This window comes from Symsagittifera roscoffensis, chromosome 8, assembly GCF_963678635.1.
Source record: "Symsagittifera roscoffensis chromosome 8, txSymRosc1.1, whole genome shotgun sequence".
Classification (NCBI taxonomy): Eukaryota; Metazoa; Xenacoelomorpha; order Acoela; family Convolutidae; genus Symsagittifera; species Symsagittifera roscoffensis.
Window position 1 is genome coordinate 26637988 of NC_087069.1, and position 21513 is coordinate 26659500.

The 21513-nt window shown below is 37.4% G+C and overlaps 1 protein-coding gene across 1 annotated transcript in view; it reads right to left on the bottom strand.

The window, feature by feature from the left end:
• LOC134853716 (vinculin-like) overlaps positions 1-21513 on the bottom strand; it is a 325677-nt gene that overhangs the window by 190851 nt on the left and 113313 nt on the right. Inside the window, exons 2-4 of the mRNA XM_063869716.1 lie at positions 12379-12439; positions 6417-6524; positions 6016-6193 (exon numbers count right to left, since the gene is read on the bottom strand). Of these exons, the coding sequence (XP_063725786.1) occupies positions 6016-6193; positions 6417-6524; positions 12379-12432 (340 nt within the window). The 5' untranslated portion in view covers positions 12433-12439. The remainder of the gene's footprint in view (positions 1-6015; positions 6194-6416; positions 6525-12378; positions 12440-21513) is intronic.

Genomic DNA, 21513 nt, shown 5'->3' on the forward strand with positions numbered 1-21513 from the left:
TGCGCGGTATTTCTCCCTTAAATCAGGTTTACTTTTAAGGCGAAATTCGAGGCTGTTGAGTTGCTTTTCAGCTAGCCAACGGTTATTTGGAAGATCAGTATCCTCTTTCCAAAGAAGGTCAATTTGATAGTGACCATCTACTAAAGTACAAGAGTTTTCGAGAATATCGATTGCTCTTTTATCCGATTTGGAGTGCGAGCGTTTTGAAGAAGCGATGCCTGTGTTTTCTATTTTCATCCAGTTGAGAACTTTCTGGTATAATTTGTCATCTAAGTTATTGTGTGAATGAACTTGTGTGAAGTTCACCGGAACAGATGGAACGGAATTATATTGCGTTTTGTTCCGACCTGTGCATGTCCATCCCAAAAGGGTTTCGATAGCCCAGGGAACATTCTTGGGGCCATAAACGGTATTTTTGATCTCATGATATTCTGGATTGTTGTTTCCGATGACTAGCGATATGCTATTGTCGTTTAAGTTCGGGTATTTAACATGCTTTAAATGTGGAAAATTGTTGCACATTGCGTTTAGTTGAAAAATATCAACTGGGGCCAAATTATTTTCATCTACCGTGAGTACGTCATCGAGCGTCATTGGAGTCGATGTGCTTTTGTATGGTCTAATTTGTACATCCACAGATGTAACTTGAACTCACTTGGTCTCATGATATCCAGATATGGGAAGTGAGTGCTTCTTGTTGACGTCCAAGCCTAGTTGAGTTGCCACTGAGTCCAGTAGTAGAGTTACGCAGCTACCACTATCTAAGAAAGCGTAGGTACAAAGTGTTTTATCACCATTTGATAATTCGATTGGTACAAAAGCTGATTGACCTGATCTCTGACAAGCTATTGCGCGATTCACTGCAGCTTTACTAGGGTTTTTTCCATAAGTATCAGAAGGATCGTGGAGTAGAGTGTGGTGTTTTTTACCACAATTATCGGTTCGACAGAGCGATTTCGAATTGCAGTCAGTAAACCTATGATTCCCTAGACAGTTAAAGCATAAGTGCATTTTTCGGGCATGCTCTTTTCGTTGCTTAGGGTCTAAAGCTTTGAAGTGCTCGCATTTGTAGAGAGGTCCACAGGTGTCTCCACTAGGACAAGCATTCGAGTTTACATTATTCTGAGCACGAGAGTTTTGTTGATCTCCCTGATGGTTAAAGCGCTGATTTTGATTTCCTACACCATTTGTAGTAAAACCATTGAAACGGGAACCACTAGGGTGTTTAGCGTTTCCAGAAGAATTGTTAAAATTGTTATTGTTTTGGTTTCGGAAACCTGTCGGAGGCATGTCGCGACACGCCTGTGCGTACCGTTGAAACCATTGTGCTAGATGTCTCAAGGAGGGTTGATCGTAGTCTTTGTCGATGACGAAGCGATTCCATTCTAATCTCACAGGGTCGGGAAGCTTTGCCAGAGCAGTGTTCAAGTTTGTTGTAGAACAAATATCGTGAACAAAATCAAGTTGCTCAAAAGTGTCCACTAAAGTTAGGAGAAAAGCAGAAAACTGCATGTATGATTCTGGTTGAGCCAGATTTGGAGGTTTGAAATTTGCAAGACGTTGCAAAAAAGAGTTGACAATTCTATTGGTATTGCCAAAGTTTTCACGAAGACGTTGTAGTGATAGTTCGTATGTGTCGCCGTTTGCACCATAACCAGCTATCATTAGTTTAGCTGGGCCAGTTACCAATGATTGAAGATGGATCATCTTTTCAGTTGGAGACATATTAGAATTATGAATCGATGATACGAATACACCATACCAGTGCAACCAATAGTTGGGATTGCCATTGAAAATTGTAGGCTTCAGTTTTGGCACTGATCGACTGAATGTAGTAGAAGTGTCGCTTGAATTAGTTGCCAAAGCTCGATTGTTGTTGTTAGGAGGGTTTGCAGCACTAGCTTGTTGTGAGCTGTGGTTAGGAACATCACTAGCAAATGGATTTGAAAATGATTGGTCGCCTTGAAATGGCGCCGAAAGGTTGTCGTCAGCGGCAGCTGTTCTTGCATTGCCTTGAGTATTGTTGCTCATGGTTATAAGGTTGTTGTTTGGTATATCCATTATGTTTGCAGTCGGCATGGAGGTTGCGGTTTCCTGTGGGAAAATTGAAGTAGCATTTTCTTGAGCGCTGTTATTTGGAATTGTAGAAGTAGCAGGATTTGATACTTGTTTTTTCAAATATTTTTTCACTTTCATTGAAAATACTCGGATTTTCTGTTTCAACTGTACTGTCCAGTGAGAATGTTCTTCAAAATCGTGTTCAGAACCAGCCTGTAACATTTGATCGTTCAGGGTATCAAGTTTTTGTTGGAATTGAGACAATTCAGTGAACGTTTCATTGATGAGTTCAAGATCATCTTCTTCCTCGTAGATGTTGTTTTCGAGCATGTCGATCAAAGTATTGATCTCCATTTCGTGATGACGTCGAAGCGAAACCAGTTTTCGAACGCCAGTCTCTTGAACGTTTTGATTGGTATCTTGCGTTTGGGTACCATTTTGTTCCGAAGGATCGCTGTCATTGTTTTGCGTCGTTTTATTTCTACCGGATGGGGCCATACCTTGAACCAGGAGACGTAAACCAATACCTACCAACTTATACCAGTATATGAATTTACCTTTACCAACCTACCAACTTATACCGAATACCACCGATGCTCGTAAGAAGGAGCGAAATAATGGATAAATTTTAACCAATTACCACTGTACCTTACCACTTGTACCTACCTCCGAGGGAAAATTGAGCGGTCGTTCAAAGTGTCCTCGGTATTAACAATTAACTGCGATTTTAAAGCTAGTCCAAGAACCTACCTGGTCCTACCAGCCTACCGACCCTACCTACCTACCAATTACCAGTATAAACGGCAAAAAAAACCGGGTGCAAAGATTAGCACCAATGAGTGTTGACCTCCCAGAGGACAACTGAGGATGACGTATTTACCTACCTACCTGTCGCTATTTAGCAGACGACCGAATTGTGATTGCTGACCTCCCAGAGGACAACTAAAGTTGATGTACCTGTTTACCTACCTGTCCTAATACCGTAGATTTATCCCTGTGCAATAAAATTTGCACTTATACCAGTTGACCTCCCAGAGGACAACTTGCCTTTATCGCTGTAGCGTAGCGAATGAGACGAACTAGAGTTGTTCGAAGCAGTTGATGAGCTAAACGAAGCTCGAATGTAGCCACGAACCCAGTGAGGCTCGAAGCAGCAGAGGAAATGAGCTCAGGTAAAGCTCGACAGGAAGCAGCCAAGAACCGAGAGGCTCAAAGCAGAAAATAAGGTGAGCTAAGACGAAGCTCGAATGTAGCCACGAACCCAGTGAGGCTCGAAGCAGCAGAGGAATGAGCTCAGGTAAAGCTCGACAGGAAGCAGCCAAGAACCGAGAGGCTCAAAGCAGAAAATAAGGTGAGCTAAGACGAAGCTCGAATGTAGCCACGAACCCAGTGAGGCTCGAAGCAGCAGAGGAAATGAGCTCAGGTAAAGCTCGACAGGAAGCAGCCAAGAACCGAGAGGCTCAAAGCAGAAAATAAGGTGAGCTAAGACGAAGCTGGAATGTAGCCACGAACCCAGTGAGGCTCGAAGCAGCAGAGGAAATGAGCTCAGGTAAAGCTCGACAGGAAGCAGCCAAGAACCGAGAGGCTCAAAGCAGAAAATAAGGTGAGCTAAGACGAAGCTCGAATGTAGCCACGAACCCAGTGAGGCTCGAAGCAGCAGAGGAAATGAGCTCAGGTAAAGCTCGACAGGAAGCAGCCAAGAACCGAGAGGCTCAAAGGAGAAAATAAGGTGAGCTAAGACGAAGCTCGAATGTAGCCACGAACCCAGTGAGGCTCGAAGCAAGCGGAATAAGTGAGCTCAGATAAAGCTCAAACAAATGTCATGTCGAAGAACAATGACGAAAATTGAGAGTCCAAAAAGAACTCGAATCAGGTAACCAAGGAGTCGGGCAATAAGAAAGCAAAAGTGTCAGAAAACACTTGAAGGAAGGAAGCAATGAAGGAAGCAAAGGGCCAAAAAAGGCTCGGAAGGAATATACAAGGCGTCAGATAAGACTCGGAAGGAATGAATGAATGAGTAGGGAAAGACTCGGAAACGAACAACAAATGGGTCGAGAAAGACTCGGAAAGGAATGAAACATTGAGTCAGAAAAGACTCGGAAAGGAACGCAAAAGGCAATAAAGACTCTGAACGGAATGAAAAATGAGTCGGGAAAACTGAAGTTTTTTCATAAATGAGTCACAAAAGACTCGGAATAGCAAAGCAACAAAAAACGAATTGAAAGGGGAAAATTGATGAAAATAACTTAATACATTATTCAAAGTAAATGAAGCTATGAACAATTGAAACGTTTAAAGTTTACATGGGTTAGAAATCAAGAGCAATAATTTATCTTTTTTTTTTTAAATGTAAATCAAATAAACTGCGATTAACTGTAAATAAATGAAATAATATTGTAATGGGGAAGTATTATAACAAGATATAATAAACCGCAGACGTAAAAACTGGGGAGGAAAAACAGTAACTAACCATAAATTTTTGGTTGTGGGGGAATGAAAAACACAGTGTAACGAGCTAATCAAAACTTTTTCGGGGCGCCAATATAATAGTTGGGTAAATTACCTGAGGAGAGTAGTACACCAATTGTTAGTAAGGGTAGTTTTAAGGGTTGAGTCAAAGGAGTTCCATGCAGTTGGGCATCAGTTGAGTAAGTACATGAAAAATAATACAATAGTAAATCAGGGATAAAACTAAGGTAAATATAATATCATAAATAGGGATATTATATTACATGGTACGGGGAATACTAAAAGGCGAACGTTAGAAAAAGGGGAACTGTTAATAAGGGGGTTATTCAGAAAAGTTGATATTAACCCCGAGTTTTCGTATAAATTGAAACATTATTTTACCTGAAAGTTTGTCATTTCCTTGTAAGTCATGCTGTTTTTGAAAAGTTGAGAGAAACGAGTGAGTCAGCTTGGCTGTAATGTCAAAAGTCAAGTTGAGAGAAAGGTGACCTTAATTGTTTACAATTTCTTTCTTGATCCGCACAAACATTTCGGATAGTTCGATCACTTTCATAAGTGTTTCTTCACTCGATGCAGATAATTGACCGCTTGGGGGTGAGGCAACATTACACAGCCCAGAAAAAAAAACAAGAAAAATGCACGTAGTTCTTAAACAGGGACGCATCAGCGGTTTGCCGTGATGAGCTGTACCGGTCGTATGTTGGTCCTTTCCCTCGAGGATAAATGGTCTTAAAGCTTAATTCTGTTTTTGCTAAGATGACTATTCTCTTTGAATGCTAGCACGCTGCTTTGTTGAATTAATTGGAAAAATCTGTTGTCACAGTAATGACCTTTTTTTGACTTTTTAATCATCAGCTCAAAGATTCCTTCTGACTTACATTTAACACAAAATCGAAGCTGTGTTTCGTAAAATTAGTGAGAAAACGACAAAAAATCTCATAAAACTTTTGCTATGAGTCGGACTACAACCTGCGACCTCGAGTCTTGGAGTCTAGTGTCACTACTGCTCAGCCAAGGACGCAAACATTCAGCAAACACTCACCACACAAAGCAGAGAAAAGGTCCTATGAGCTTTCAAATGCTACAGATCGTGATTATAGCACTTTTATATGCGAGTTAGAATGGAAAAAAGTTGAGTCATACTACTACACTACGCTCACTAGCTCTTAAGTTTAATCAATTTTTCTTTGGATGGCTAATCGAAGGGCTTCATTTATTGTTTCGCTCAAACTTGTCGTGATTTCCTCAGCTTTCTAAGATTGTAGCTATGGGACTCTGATTCGTCTTTCATTTTTCTCGCTTTTCGGAATGGGCGTTTGGTATTGGAACTGCAACTCAGGAAGATTTGATATCGTTTGATCATTTGTTTGGTCATTCATCGTTCGTAAAGAAAACTATTAAATAAGTTAATCACAGCGACCAGGCTGATTACAAAATGTTTCAGTTCCTTTTACAAAGTATTATTTCAAAAAACGTTATTCAACTCACTTCTGCACGCGTCTATCAATTTTGACCTGCCAGTGGCAGATCTCCCGTCTCTCTTGATCAGACTGGCTGACTCTTCTATCAACTGGGATGACGTCACTAGAGGGTCCAGAGCCCTGGGCATCTCCCTCTTCATGAATGAGTCATCGGGAGAGGCTGAGTCACTCTGCTGCTGGCCTGCCTACACACAACATGAGCTCAATTTTCACCAGATGAACAAGAAAAACGATGAATTTTTAACGTCCATTTTTCATTAGCTAGGAAAAATAAAGGAAGTAGATTATATCTATTTAACTTTTGAGACAAAGATTGGTCACACATTTTTGTAATTGCGACGATTTAGCAACGATAAAAGAAAAGCATGAGAGTAAATTACGTGAGGCCATAAAATAATTTGTTCTGACCTTGACTAGGTTTGAGATATGTTTTCGGACGTCGTTGCATGGCTCTGATATGTCTGGAATCGAGTGTCCCTTCTCCCCAAACGAGTGCAGCTCAATGAACGTCTGCACCTGCAACCAACAACAAACCGTTTAGAACCAGTCAAAATGATACTAATTCTGGCTTTGAAGAGGAAGACCAGGAATACAATCATCCTAAAAGAAAATTAACTCAATAATTAAGCACTCTATAATTAATTTAACCTTCTTAATCGCCAACTTACCGAAATAATGGAATCGAAAACTTAAAGTTTACCTTGCAACCTCAGAAGTCCAATATTAACACAGAGGCAAAGCTGCGCTTCGCACTATTTGCGATAAATTAGTGAATCACCATGATTGCAAGCAGATAAATCGACAAATCAAAAATTTTGAACAACATGCAAAAAATCCGGAAAAAAATCTTGAGGAACTCAACATGCACCAATAAAATGTAATAAATGGTAGTTGCAATGTTAGGAAAAACTGAGCCGTCAAAAAGAGCAGATGGACGAAATTTTTAGTTTGCAAAAACAAGCAGGTCGCGGTCGGACTCTAGCTGAAGCCCTTCATCATCTCAAGCATGAGTGTTACTTTGAAATTCTTATAATGCAAAGGAAATCGGTGTAACCATTTCACACGCGAATTCTGTGAAGGAAACTTTGTACGGAAAAATAAGTATTGTACACGGTTGCAACACTCTTGCTATCGCAAGGCTAATCAAAACTATTTTCAGAGACATGAAAACTTAAAGAATATATTTTTCCTTTTATAAACAATATATCAGCATAATTAAATTTGCCACATTTAAAGCAGGAACGGATAGACAACGGGACCTGTTGGTCCACTAAAAGTCTACCCTTCTATTCAAATGAAACATCTCTAATGAAACAAATCAAATTAAACAATGCGAGCAAATATATTTTTATTTAAATACAAAAGCTACAGCTCGTGAAAAAAAATTTTATATCTATTTATAAATTTATGTTGACATTAACTAACTACTGAACTTAACAGTCCTAAACTTAACAATATTTCCAGGGCGCTGTAATATTATATGTGAAATTTTTTTTTTTTTAAGTTTTTCGAAAAAAATTAGTGAGAAAAATCCAAAAAAAATCAAAAAACCTCGATATCTCGAAAACTAGAAGGATTTGGGAGGTCATTTTTTTACACAAAAAAAGCTGATATATAGCTGTTAGTCCTGTAGCATGCAACCAACGGGTATGGGTTTTAAATTTTTTTATAAGCCAAATATATGTTTCACTAATTCATGGTTTTGTACCAGGTATATTTTCAAAGAATGGTAAATTGCCGAAATTTCTGAAAAAGAACAACTTTGACGTGTGCAGGTATCAAATTCAGAACCCGTAGCTTATTAAAAAGTTTACAAGCGCGATATCGAATCGAGAAGCGCTCAATTTTGCGTTTACAAAATGCTTCGAACAGAAGGCTGCTATCAGAATTTCTAGTAGCTCTTTTTGCATTTTGAAAAACAAATAAATCATTCAGAAAGCTATCATTATGAACACCAATAACTGATTTAAATAGCTCATAGAGATGATACTCATAAACGGTTAACAAACTATATTTTTCAAAAATATCATTACTACAATCTCGACGTTTTCTGAAAAAAATGAATTTGAGGATTTTCTTTTGTAAAACATAAAGTTGTTCCAGCTGCGAATAGCTGCAACATCCATAAATTAAAATGCCATACTGGAGAATGGGAACGACATTGCTACTGTAGTATTCGATCATTTGAGACCTCGGCATGTAGTGCCGTAGCTTTGAAACTATACCGCATTGTTTACTAAGTTTCTTTTTGACGAAATCGATATGACTTTTAAAAGAAAATTTGGAGTCTATGTGAATGCCTAAATATTTACAAACAGGTTTCGTATTTATCGAGCAAGAGTTTAACTGAAATAAATGATTGGAAGCACTTAACTTTACATTCATTTGAACTGTTTTGGATAGGTTAATCACCAATTTATTTGCATGTAGCCAGTTATTTAAAGACGTCATGTCTTTTTGAACGTCAATTATTTGACAACCTATTGATGTTAGATTCGTATCGTCTGCGAATAGCAAAACTTCCGATGTTTCGCATGCTTTAGGGAGGTCATTTATATATAATAGAAAAAGCAAGGGACCTAAAATTGAGCCTTGTGGTACACCACATTCTATTTTACTCCAGCTAGATGAAACACCATTTACTACAACTCGCTGTATGCGATTACTGAGATATGAGCTCAACCATTTTAAACAGTTACCCCTAAACCCATACATATCCAATCTGTATAGCAAGATATTATGGTCAATAGTGTCAAAAGCTTTCTTCAAGTCAAGGAAAAAACTAAAAATTTCATTCGAAGAAGGATACATTCTAATTCTTTCGGTAAGTTCAGCAAGTGCATCAATTGTGCTATGCTTATTACGAAAACCAAATTGTTTTGCATAAAAGAGAGAAAAATTCTCTAAATAAGAATAAATACGGTTATACATAATGCGCTCATAGACATTTTACTCCAAACAATTAAAAGTGAAATTGGTCTATAATTGTTCTCATCAAGTTTTGATCCATCTTTATGAAGCGGCAGTACTTTCGCTTTACAAAGTTCTTTAGGAAACACGCCTTTTGTGAATGATAAGTTGATTAAGAAGCTTAGATATGGTGCCACGACTTTCGCTGAAGTTTTCACAATAAGGTTACTGATGTTATCATCACCGGACGAGCTTTTATTATCTAAGTAATTTAGGACTTTAAAAACTTCTGTTTCGCATGTTTTTTTCAGAAGCATGGAATATGGAACATATTCAACGTTAAACCTATCAACATTAGGAACATCATTTTGAAGTCCTTTTCCAACTGTGGTGAAAAAATAGTTAAATTTATCAGCAACATCTCTGTCTGTTGCATTATCGTTTTCATCAATACATGATTGTAATGGAGGAATCTTGCTGTTTTTGTTACTTTTACCACTGATATCGTTTAAAATTTGCATTATCGATCTCTGTCTGTTGCATTATCGTTTTCATCAATGCATGATTGCAATGGAGGAATCTTGCTATTTTTGTTACTTTTACCACTGATATCGTTTATGAGTATCATCTCGATTAACATAGAGATGATACTCATAAACGGTTAACAAACTATATTTTTCAAAAATATCATTACTACAATCTCGACGTTTTCTGAAAAAAAATGAATTTGAAGATTTTCTTTTGTAAAACATTAAGTTGTTCCAGCTTCGAATAGCTGCAACATCCATAAATTAAAATGCCATACTGGAGAATGGGAACGACATTGCTACTGTAGTATTCGATCATTTGAGACCTCGGCACGTAGTGCCGTAGCTTTGAAACTATACCGCATTGTTTACTAAGTTTCTTTTTGACGAAATCGATATGACTTTTAAAAGAAAATTTGGAGTCTATGTGAATGCCTAAATATTTACAAACAGGTTTCGTATTTATCGAGCAAGAGTTTAACTGAAATAAATGATTGGAAGCACTTAACTTTACATTCATTTGAACTGTTTTGGATAGGTTAATCACCAATTTATTTGCATGTAGCCAGTTATTTAAAGACTTCATGTCTTTTTGAACGTCAATTATTTGACAACCTATTGATGTTAGATTCGTATCGTCTGCGAATAGCAAAACTTCCGATGTTTCGCATGCTTTAGGGAGGTCATTTATATATAATAGAAAAAGCAAGGGACCTAAAATTGAGCCTTGTGGTACACCACATTCTATTTTACTCCAGCTAGATGAAACACCATTTACTACAACTCGCTGTATGCGATTACTGAGATATGAGCTCAACCATTTTAAACAGTTACCCCTAAACCCATACATATCCAATTTGTATAGCAAGATATTATGGTCAATAGTGTCAAAAGCTTTCTTCAAGTCAAGGAAAAAACTTAAAATTTCATTCGAAGAAGGATACATTCTAATTCTTTCGGTAAGTTCAACAAGTGCATCAATTGTGCTATGCTTATTACAAAAACCAAATTGTTTTGCATAAAAGAGAGAAAAATTCTCTAAATAAGAATAAATACGGTTATACATAATGCGCTCATAGATTTTACTCCAAACAATTAAAAGTGAAATTGGTCTATAATTGTTCTCATCAAGTTTTGATCCATCTTTATGAAGCGGCAGTACTTTCGCTTTACAAAGTTCTTTAGGAAACACGCCTTTTGTGAATGATAAGTTGATTAAGAAGCTTAGATATGGTGCCACGACTTTCGCTGAAGTTTTCACAAGAAGGTTACTGATGTTATCATCACCGGACCAGCTTTTATTATCTAGGTAATTTAGGACTTTAAAAACTTCTGTTTCGCATGTTTTTTTCAGAAGCATGGAATATGGAACATATTCAACGTTAAACCTATCAACATTAGGAACATCATTTTGAAGTCCTTTTCCAACTGTGGTGAAAAAATAGTTAAATTTATCAGCAACATCTCTGTCTGTTGCATTATCGTTTTCATCAATGCATGATTGCAATGGAGGAATCTTGCTGTTTTTGTTACTTTTACCACTGATATCGTTTAAAATTTTATATGTCTGCCTTGAGTCTCCTATACAGTTTTTGAATTTATTCCAATAATAATTCTTTTTAGATAATTTTATTTCTTTCTCAAAACGATCTCTTAAACTTCTGAACGTTTGAAGCAGTTGATAATCATTTTGATTCAACTTCCATTTTTTGTGTGCATTATTTCGCTTTGTTCTAAGGTTTTTAAGTTTATTTGTGTACCAGGCGGGTTGCTTTGTGACCAAATTTTTCTTGGTTTTTAATGGTGCAAACATACTCAATACCTCTTCGAAAGATTTTGCGAACAAATTGAAAGCTGCATCTGCATCATTCGTTTCAAAAATTACTATTTTATAAGAGGCCAATTTACTTTCCGCAATTTTCAAAAATTCTTCAACTTGGCTCCGACTTTTTAGGAATGATGTATCGCGAAACGGAATTTCATTATTAACAATTTGACACTTTATGACCCACTCCAAGTGTATTGGATAATGATCTGATAAATGTTCACTATTTAGTACCATTGAATGAGGTTCAGTTAAATTGTCGAAAATGAAATGATCCAAACAAGTTGAAGAGGTGGCTGTAACGCGAGTTGGTTCACGACCGTTTATCGAAAAACCATTTGAATGAATACAATTTAAATAATTTTGGCTCAGTAAGTTATCAGGTATTATATCAATGTTAAGATCACCACAAAGAATGAACGGATGATTTGCACTTTTGGAATTTTCCAAAAACTCATCAAGCCTATCAATGAATTTCATTTTGTTTGATTTTGGTGGGTTATAAATCACACATAATGAGAATTTATAGCCATTTTTTAAGATATCGACCGTTAAGCTTTCTTCTGAAAATGAATCAAGTTGATTCAGCAAGCAGCATGTGTTTCTTGCTTGAATCATTACACCACCACCTGGTGTTTCGCGATTTTTTGTAAAATACTGATTATAACTTTTCGGCAGTGATTGAACCTATCCAAACCCTTTCCTAACTAAGGTCTGGTTGCAGCCCCTTTTTGAACTCCTATCTATAAAACAAAAGACCCAAACTTCCATTCAAACTGCCCCTAGTATACTTGCCAATGCACCACTTTAAACCTTTTCAACTGTTCTAAAAACACCACTACCTTCACTCCCATAGACTTGTCGCTTCGGCCGACTGAAGTTGCGAAGTATCTGAAACTCCGGTTTGAGCATGCCGGACGCGCCCCCTCGGGGTTAACAACGCCAACAGCAAACGTATAAGAAACGCGTCAGTGACAAAATTACATTTAACTTGCGGCAAGTTTAATTTACATCCTCATTGCAAAATTAATGAAAAAAACTCATACCAAAAACAAAAAAATGGTTAGGTTTAGATTTAGTTTATTTCTGAATGAGAAATTGAACTAACCTGGAAGGAGACTGGCTCCAAAATGGACTGAATATCAGTAGTGGGGAATTTCATCACATTTCTGAAACAATCAGAACCACTGCCGTCATTAGTATCTCTACAATCCCCATCGAAACCAAGCGCCAAATCTTCAGACGAGCATCCATAGTAATCGCTAGCGCCTTGTTCTTTGTATCCATCGCCGGCACCGATGTAAACTAATATCGAAGAGCTTAGCATCAGCGGGATTTGAACTTATATGTTAACTAAATGATACAATAGTATTATGAGTTTGTATTGAATGGCTTCACTTTGATAATTAGACTAAAAATTGACCAACCCTTTCTGATATAAAGTGATAAAAAATAAATGCCAGCAATGATTTCACATGTGCTAAAATTGATAATCATGTCACCCAGTTGTCGTTCTATACGTTCATCTTTTCATAACTATTTTCAACACAATCCGAAAAACCTGAGTTAAGAAAAACAATTACAAACGGATGCAAGGAAAAATTCAGAATGTTCCGACGCACAACAATACCCAAAGCACGAAAAAAAGGACACCAGGTTGATGTGAAGTAGCTTAGAATGCTCCGACCACATTAATAAAAAAACAGTCGTTTTTTGTGCACGATTTGATGAGAGAACTAAACGAACACGTAGAAAGTAAGTGAATAAGGCGTAATCCACAACAGTTGTTTTCGAAAAATGATTAACCAACAATAAAAATTGAAGAAAAAAATTCCGAAAAACTTATTCTCCTTTTTTGCAGAATCGCTTTTGATTTAAAAATTGTTTAATAGCAAAAGACACCCTAAAACTATCTTTGCCGGAGTAAAACTATGCTTTGAAAAACTTAAATGAATTACTCGTTCGAAAATAAATTAAAACTCAAAAAATTTCAGACCGGTTTTTCTATACACTGGAAGAACTTTAAGTTTTCTAATGTTCGCATCACGACTGGGCTTTAAAATGATATATCTCTCAACCATTTCCCAAATTTTTCGTGGTAGCTGATTTTCCTTGGGGAAAAGTTTATAAAACTAAAACACTCATTTCTGTGGTCGGAGTAAAAAAGAATGTTCACCACAAAAAATAGAACACACCAAAAATTTGTATATACCTTTTGCTCGTTTTCATTTGCGTCTTCGAGCTAAGTCGTTGTAAAGAGCAGACTCTCAGTCAGAATGGATTCTGTATTCCCTTAGATGGGGATTTTTATTTGAGCGGCGGCCTGTTAGCTTGTTTCAATTGGACTAGCGTTTAACGCCCCTCCGGTGCTTCGAATTTTTTCGACAACTCATGAATAAACCGCACTCAATTACAGGGTTGGTAATTTCAAACTTATTAATTTGTTTTAATTCCCATTTTGAAAAAACATAAAAGCGATCTCTCGAAAACTTTATGGGCCTCTGGAGAAATTGGGAACCCAGATTTGCAGCCACTAGGAGTCCCTGAGAGCACCCTACTTTAGGGTTAAAAATTCCAGGTTTCGTGAACTTTTTTGAACGTTGCATGTTGCTGTCGCACGTTGCAAGACTTATAACTCCTGAGAGTACCCTGACAGCACTCAACTACAAAATAAGGAACTTCAATTTATGAAAAAAAAAATATTTAGATTTTCTGATTTTTTTCGATTATCACAAAAACGTCATATCTCGAAAAGAACAGTGATTTGAATAGTCATAGTTGGAGGCAAGATTTGCAACTCCTTTGAATACTCTGACAGCACCAATTACGGGGTTGGCAATTTCAAATTTTGAAAAAATAATGAACTTAAGTTTTCTGAAAAAACCACAAAAAACGTCACATCTCGAAAACTACAACTATTTGAGTAGTCATATTTGGAGTTAAGATTGGCAACTCTTGAGAGTACTCTAACAGGACCCAATTATAGGGTTGGGAATTTCAGATTTTGAAGAAAAAAAAATAATTTAATTTTTCTAAAAATGTTTTTTTTAAAAACCACAAAAAACGTCATATCTCCAAAACTACAAAGAATTGAGCAGTCATATTTGAAGGCAATATTCACCATCGTAGAGCATACTCTGATAGGACCCAACTACCGGGTTGAGAATTTCAGATTTTCCAAAAGAAATTAATATAAGTTTTCTGAAAATTTTTTGAAAAAAAATCACAAAAAAAAACGTCATATCTCGAAAACTATAAAAATTTGAGCAATCATATTTGGAGGCAAGATTCACAATCCCTGATAGTACGCTGACAGTACCCAACTACAGGGTTGGGAACTTCAAGTTTTTAAAATTATTTTGTAATTTGAGTTTTCTGAAAATTTTTGAAAAAAAAACACATATCCAAAAAACTAGCAAGATTTGAGGCAAGGTCATAATTTGGGGCAAGGTTCGCAACCCATGGAGAGTACTCTCACAGTTTCCAAGAACAGGATTGAGATCTTCAAAATTTTGAAATTTGAGTTTTCTGAAAATTTTTGAAAAAAAAACACAAAAATCGTCTCATCTCTCGTCTTATCTCGTTAACTAAAAGGATTTGGCCATTCAAAATTGGAGGCCAAAATCATAACCCCTGAGGTTAAGCTGACAGCACCCAACTACAGGTAGGCAATTTTAAATTTTGAAAAAAAAATTAATTTGAGTTTTCGAAAAAAATTTTGAAAAAAAACACACATAAAACGTCATATCCAAAAAACTAGCAAGATTTGAGGCAAGGTCATAGTTTGAGCAAGGTTCGTAACCCCCGAGAGTACCCTGACAGCGCCGAACTACAGGGTGAGAAGTTCAAAAATTGAAGAAAAAAAAAAATAAAATATATTTTCTAGAAAGTTATATTTTCTAGAAAGTTCTTATTCATGTATGAAGGCCAGAATCGCAAAAGCTGAGAAAACCCTGACAGCATTCCTTTTTTGTGCGGCTTATTCTAAACTCGGTGAAATAACCACTAAAATCAAACTGGAAAATCAAAAAAAAATCTTAACCATTGCAAAATACGATAGAGCTAAACGTGCAAAAATCTTTCGTTAAACATGCAAAAATATTACGTTGAAAAAGCTTAAACATGGCGATATAGTGAAGCCCGCATTTAAAAATATAATAGATAGATATATAGATTGTGTAAGATGCTTGTGTAAGATATTTTCTCGGATGAATCATAACACTGCTTTAGCCGCATTTGCCTACTTCGTCTCCAGCAGCAGCAGCAAAACGAAAGGAAACAGTTGCCCGACTAAAGCAGCACGCAATAACAAAACTGGAGCTTCAGCGTTCAGAGCTCATTCATCAAAACTCATCAATCGTGAAAATCAACATGTTTCATGAGGACAGACGGCCCGACAGCACTTCAATGGATTCAAGAATGGACAAAAGGCCAGCAAATTATCAGCTCATCGAAGTGCAGAAATTTTGGATTGAACTACAGTGTCTCAGTGGAAACATTGCCTAGGACAGCTCAACTCAGCCGACGACGGAACAAGAGAAGCACCCTTAGTAGAACTCCTCAACAATTCCAAATAAATTACAGGACCACAGTTGATTCGTCAACCTGAGAAACAGTGGCCGTGACTTGAACACTTAAACTCATCAACCCTATCTACCGGCAGCTGCAGAGCATAAATGGTCATCAAAGCCAATGACAACAGTGAAATGACTACCAGCGAAGCAAACATCAACAGCCTAACTACCGATGACAGCACCACAGAACGACAAGATTATCGCGCCCAACAACCATTTACGCTTAGTCATTTCAAGCATCAGTGACAAACAGAAGCCAATTTTTTGTTGCTTATCAACGCTTTTCTTGGAAACGACTGATGCGAACAGCTTATCTTCAACAGCTAATCTGAAACAACTAATGTTCAGCACCCCAACAACGGTAACCGATTTATATTAAATAAAAAAAACAGCAGCAAGGAACGCAATTTCGAGACGAATACGACATGAATATTTCAGCATGAAACTCGTCTTGCAGAGGAACCAGGATATTGTTCAAACCAGCGTCTTCGACACCTTCCGCCTTTTCTTGACAGCTACGGTCTTTTACGAGCACGTTGACAACTCTCATCTATCATTTTGAATGGAAAACGCCAGCAACTTACCTTCCGATCGAAGCAATATTTCTGGAAAACCAGCACTCACCTCAGCAGCACACAAAAAGTCTTCTGCAAAAATAATTTCGAATTCTTTTTATCACTTCTCAAATCAGAAAAGTTATAAATAACTTTATAGATTGCAGATGACAGCAAGCTGATGGATTTCAACCAGAGCTTGCATTTCTACCGGAATTTCGCTTTCCAACAGACAAACGAATTCCCTTCAAACAAACAGGTTTGGACATCTTTGAACCTTTCGGCTCCCGATCAGCAGGACATTAAAACAAATGATATGGACTGATTCTGACATGCCTCACCATCCAGGGAGTTCACATAGGAAAGTGTCACTATCTCTAAGCAGACTCATTCGTAAACGCCCTTCGACGCTTCTTCTGCTGCAGAGGCACTCCAAGCCAAATGATTTTCGACAATGGAACTAAATTCACTGCAGCTGAAAAGGTAATCAGCCGACACCACAACGAAGACATTGCACAACATTTTTTTTTGACATTAGCGAAATCTGTTGGAAGCATTTGGGAATGTCTCTTTTATCTGTGGAAGTTTCATTCGACGCAGCACGCGGAAGCCAAGTTTTAGCGACGAAACATTTTCGACAGTTCTATGTGAAGTTGAAACAAATCATGAATTCCCGCCTAATTACAACTGTTTCTCATGCACCAGAACACATAAAAGCACTCACACCGAATCATTTATTCCTCCAGAGAGAGCATGCCAGTATAACAATAATCAATAATATTCAGTCGTCGACACTTGATAGTGGAAATTTGCTCAGCATCTATCCACACACACGTGGGAGCTCCTCATCAAACTCATCCAGAAGCTCATGACACGACAAAAAAGGACCAAGAAAACACAAAGCATCAAGGATGAGGAGCCTGTTTAAAAACTTCAAGACTGAATCCCGCCGATAGGAAAACCAGAGTCATCTCTTTCATAGCATGACGGACAAACGGTAATTTAAACAGTCAGAAACTGACAACAAGTTGCCGAAGTACCCCCCATTCTACAATCATACCGCCTGCTCAATAGAAAACGATGATATCAAGAACGGGATTTAGCCTAATTGTTGTGATAAACTTATTAAATAGTTTCCGGTTTGATATGTCTCAAGCAAAAGCTACTAAATGTGGACCATGCAACAAAACAGTGAAGGACAACGACTCAACTGCTATAGGATGTGAAAAGTGCAGCGCGTGGTTCCATGGGCAATGTGTTGGATTGTCTCCTGATGATGTAGCTACAATGGGCAAAATTCGAGGATGCTTCTGGCTGTGCTCTGGCTGCCTTGAGGGGAACATCTTCACATCCCAAGCTAAGTTTGAACTGATTATTCAAAGACAAGAAAGCTTAATCGAAATTACAAAAAGCATTAAAGAAACTGTTGAAAATGTTGATCCAACCAAGACAACATCATCGAATGTACCGGTTAATAGTCGTATTAATAACAGTCACCGGGCCAACACATGTGAAAACGAGATAATCATCGACGGGGTCTGCGAAGACAACGGACAGTTTACATCCAATATAGAGGCCGAAGAAGCCAAAGTGGCCGAAATTTTTGATCATATAGGCGAAGAAAATCTCAGTATCTGCCAAATGTATAGACTTGGTAAAGCTAATCCCCAACAACGAAGACCGCGTCCTTTACTTGTTCGTCTGTCATCCGAATGGAATGCTAGAAAATGCCTGGCAAAATCTTACAAACTGAAGAATTTCAAAGAAAAGATTTTCATATCGAAGTCCCTGAACCAAGAAGAACAGATTCTGAAACGTAAAATCTTCAAGAAACGGTACGACATGATTAACAATGAAAAAGTTCCACGCGATGAGCTAAAAATTCGTGGTCTGACCCTCGAACGAAATGGTATCAAGATCAATCTTGACTGACTACAATCAAAGTTATGCCTTATCAACGCACAAAGTCTCTTGAGCATAAATCAGCGTCTGAAGTTAATCAATTTTCTTTCTTTACATTCTCCTGATATCGTGTTCATTACTGAAACATGGCTTAAACCAGAAGTTACTGATCCCGAAATTTTTCCTATGAATTCTCCCTATTCGGTTATTGCTCGAAAAGACCGCACTTCTGGAGAACACGGAGGTGTTCTCATTGCTACAAAAAGGAGTTTTGCTCTAAATTATTCAACTCTATCATACGATGCAGATTACTGCATCGGACTTTCAATATATTCGGGTGCAGTTAATCATATTTTCCTCCTTATTTACAACCCCCCCGCTTCGTCGCAGTTTCGGATACCTGCCAAAATGCTTACTGATTCAATACGTTATTTTAACTCCAAATTGATTAATGGTTCTAGTTCGTACACAATCTTAGGTGACCTAAATCTGCCTGATATCTGTTGGGCATCTTCTGATGGTGGCTGTGATTACTCGAAACTGTTCCTAGAGGTTATTGAGGATCATAGCTTAATGCCCCTTATATATGAACCCACACATCGCTCAGGCAACACTCTTGATATCATTTTAACTTCGCACACAGAATTGTTCACTGCATTTGTAAATGAAGTGCTTTACTCAGACCATTTTCCTTTATTTGCTTTTTTTACCATTCCTGAAGCAGCGCCTACTGTGAGTGGGAATTTTATGAAAACCTCTCTATCTAAATCATCTTTTTCTCATTCGATCTTCAATACTAACATCAGCCCTTGCTTTACCAAACTCATTGTGGAACAAAACTCATGTTATTCCATATCCACCACTAATGATTATGTAGATAGCTGGTACGCTCAGATCAATCATGCAATTCTTTCATCATGCGCACAGAAAACTAAAAGACGCCAGCAACTTCCCTATTATTATTCGTCACATACAGTTCATTTACTGAATAAGCATCATTCCATATCTAAACGGACAGCCAACACAAATCATTTAGCTTCGATCCAACAAGACCTTAACAATTCAATCGAATTGGATAAAACTTGTCTCCTTGAATCTTTAAGACCAAATTCCACCCGTGATTGCTTTAAATACCTTCGATCTTTTACCAGAAGGAAACTACCAAACCAAATGCACTGGATGAATAGAAAAGCATCCACTTCTATTGAAATAGCCATTCTTTTGAACGATTACTTCTGTTCAGTGTTTCTAGAAAAGCATGAAATTCAAATCTTACAACCCGAAAAACCCACCATTTTTCTATCCGATCTCCATGTCAACCTTAAAAAGGTCGAGAAAGCTCTCAAATTTGCTAAAACTTCTTGTATTACCAACGACCGCCTCCCAACCTTTATTCTTAACTACTGCAGTGAATTAATATCTCCTCTAGTCGTGCAGCTCTTTGTCAAGGTTTTGGAAACTAAAACGTGGCCAGAACTTTGGAAATGTGCGTTTATTACGCCAGTTCTTAAATCTAGTAATCCCGAAAATGTTGAAAATTATCGCCCGATTAGCATATTGCCTCAATTATCGATTGTTCTGGAGAGAATGATCTTCGATTTCATTTATCCTAAAATTCGGGCTAAAGTTACACCTGCTCAACATGGTTTTATGACCAAGCGATCGACTGTTACTCAGCTTCTTGAATACCTAGATCAGATTTATAACGACGTCGAGGCAAAAAGCGAATGTCTTTCTGTGTACTTCGATTTTCGCAAGGCTTTTGATCAAGTTCCTCATCATATACTTATTTTGAAACTTGGTAATTTAGGCTTTGACGTTAGCTTTCTTGAACTTTTTGCTTCCTATCTCACAAACCGCACGCAAAATGTCTTAATTAACAATGAAACATCTCCAAAAGGCCATGTAACAAGTGGTGTTCCGCAAGGAAGTGTACTCGGCCCTTTACTATTTATACTCTTCATTAATGACATGCCAGCTGTCTTGAAAACCTCTAAATGTTTTCTGTTTGCTGATGACAGCAAACTCTATTCAAAATATGACTTTTCCTTAGTTCAAATAGACATTGATCTATTTATCAATTGGACGCTTGAAAACGAAATGACATTTAATTCTGATAAATGCAAAGTTATTTGTTTTAACTCAACTTCCCCCAAATCTACACTTTGCCTTAATGATTACCCAATTCCGTCAGTTTCATCTATCAAAGATCTCGGAGTAACGATATCTAGTGATTTAAAGTGGGACATCCACATTAAAACCAAACTGGTTGCAGTTAACAAAGCTTTCCATTTCTTGAAACGTTCAATCCCTTATGGAGTATCCATGAGAACCAAATTCAAATATTACCAGCTATGTATTGTGAGTATTTTATTATACGGTAGTCAGGTCTGGTTTCCATCTTTAACATATCGCCGCAAACTAGAATTATTTAACAGAAAATGTTTGAAATGGGTAACGGGAGTCAACGACTATACAGAACAACTTAGAAAAACGAATTCCTTGCCAATTTCCTTCACTATAGCTTTACATGATATGTGTTTTCTTAATCGAGTCCTGACTGATCAATTTGATTTCAACCTTTACAGATACATAAATTTTACCTTTGCAGCCAAAGACCTTCGCAATAGCTCACGCCCTAAGCTTTCAACAACCCAGAATTGTCGACTCTTCTTTACAGAGCAATTTTTCTTCTATCGCGTCTGTCGGTATGCCAACATGATTTCAGCAAACAACATAGCCGACATTTTCTCATCGCCTGAAATTTTCAAAGCAAAATTGAAAATCTATCTGAAAAATAGAATTGATATGTTCAACTTAAACAACTCTTGTTCAATGCTACTTTGTTGCCATTGCATAAATTGCCGTTCGTGATGTCTTGTGTACATAATCATACCAATTCTTTTGTTTGATGCCTTTATATTTTAAAGGGAATAAATTCTTTTAGTAGTAGTAGTAGTAGTAGATATCAAGCATCAGTGAAACAAACAGCAGACGACAACTAAAACGACATCAACGTTGATGACACCGACCAGTGCCATGAACAAAACCTTAAACATGTAAAATTTAGTAACTCTCCAACCCCTCCAAGGTAGGTGTTTTTATTTTGCGGACTGCAAAATGAGACAGGTTGTAAGATGCCCGCTTTTCTACAGGGCATTTCTTACAAGGTACATCATTTTTGGAACTGATTTTTCAGAATTCTGGACGTTT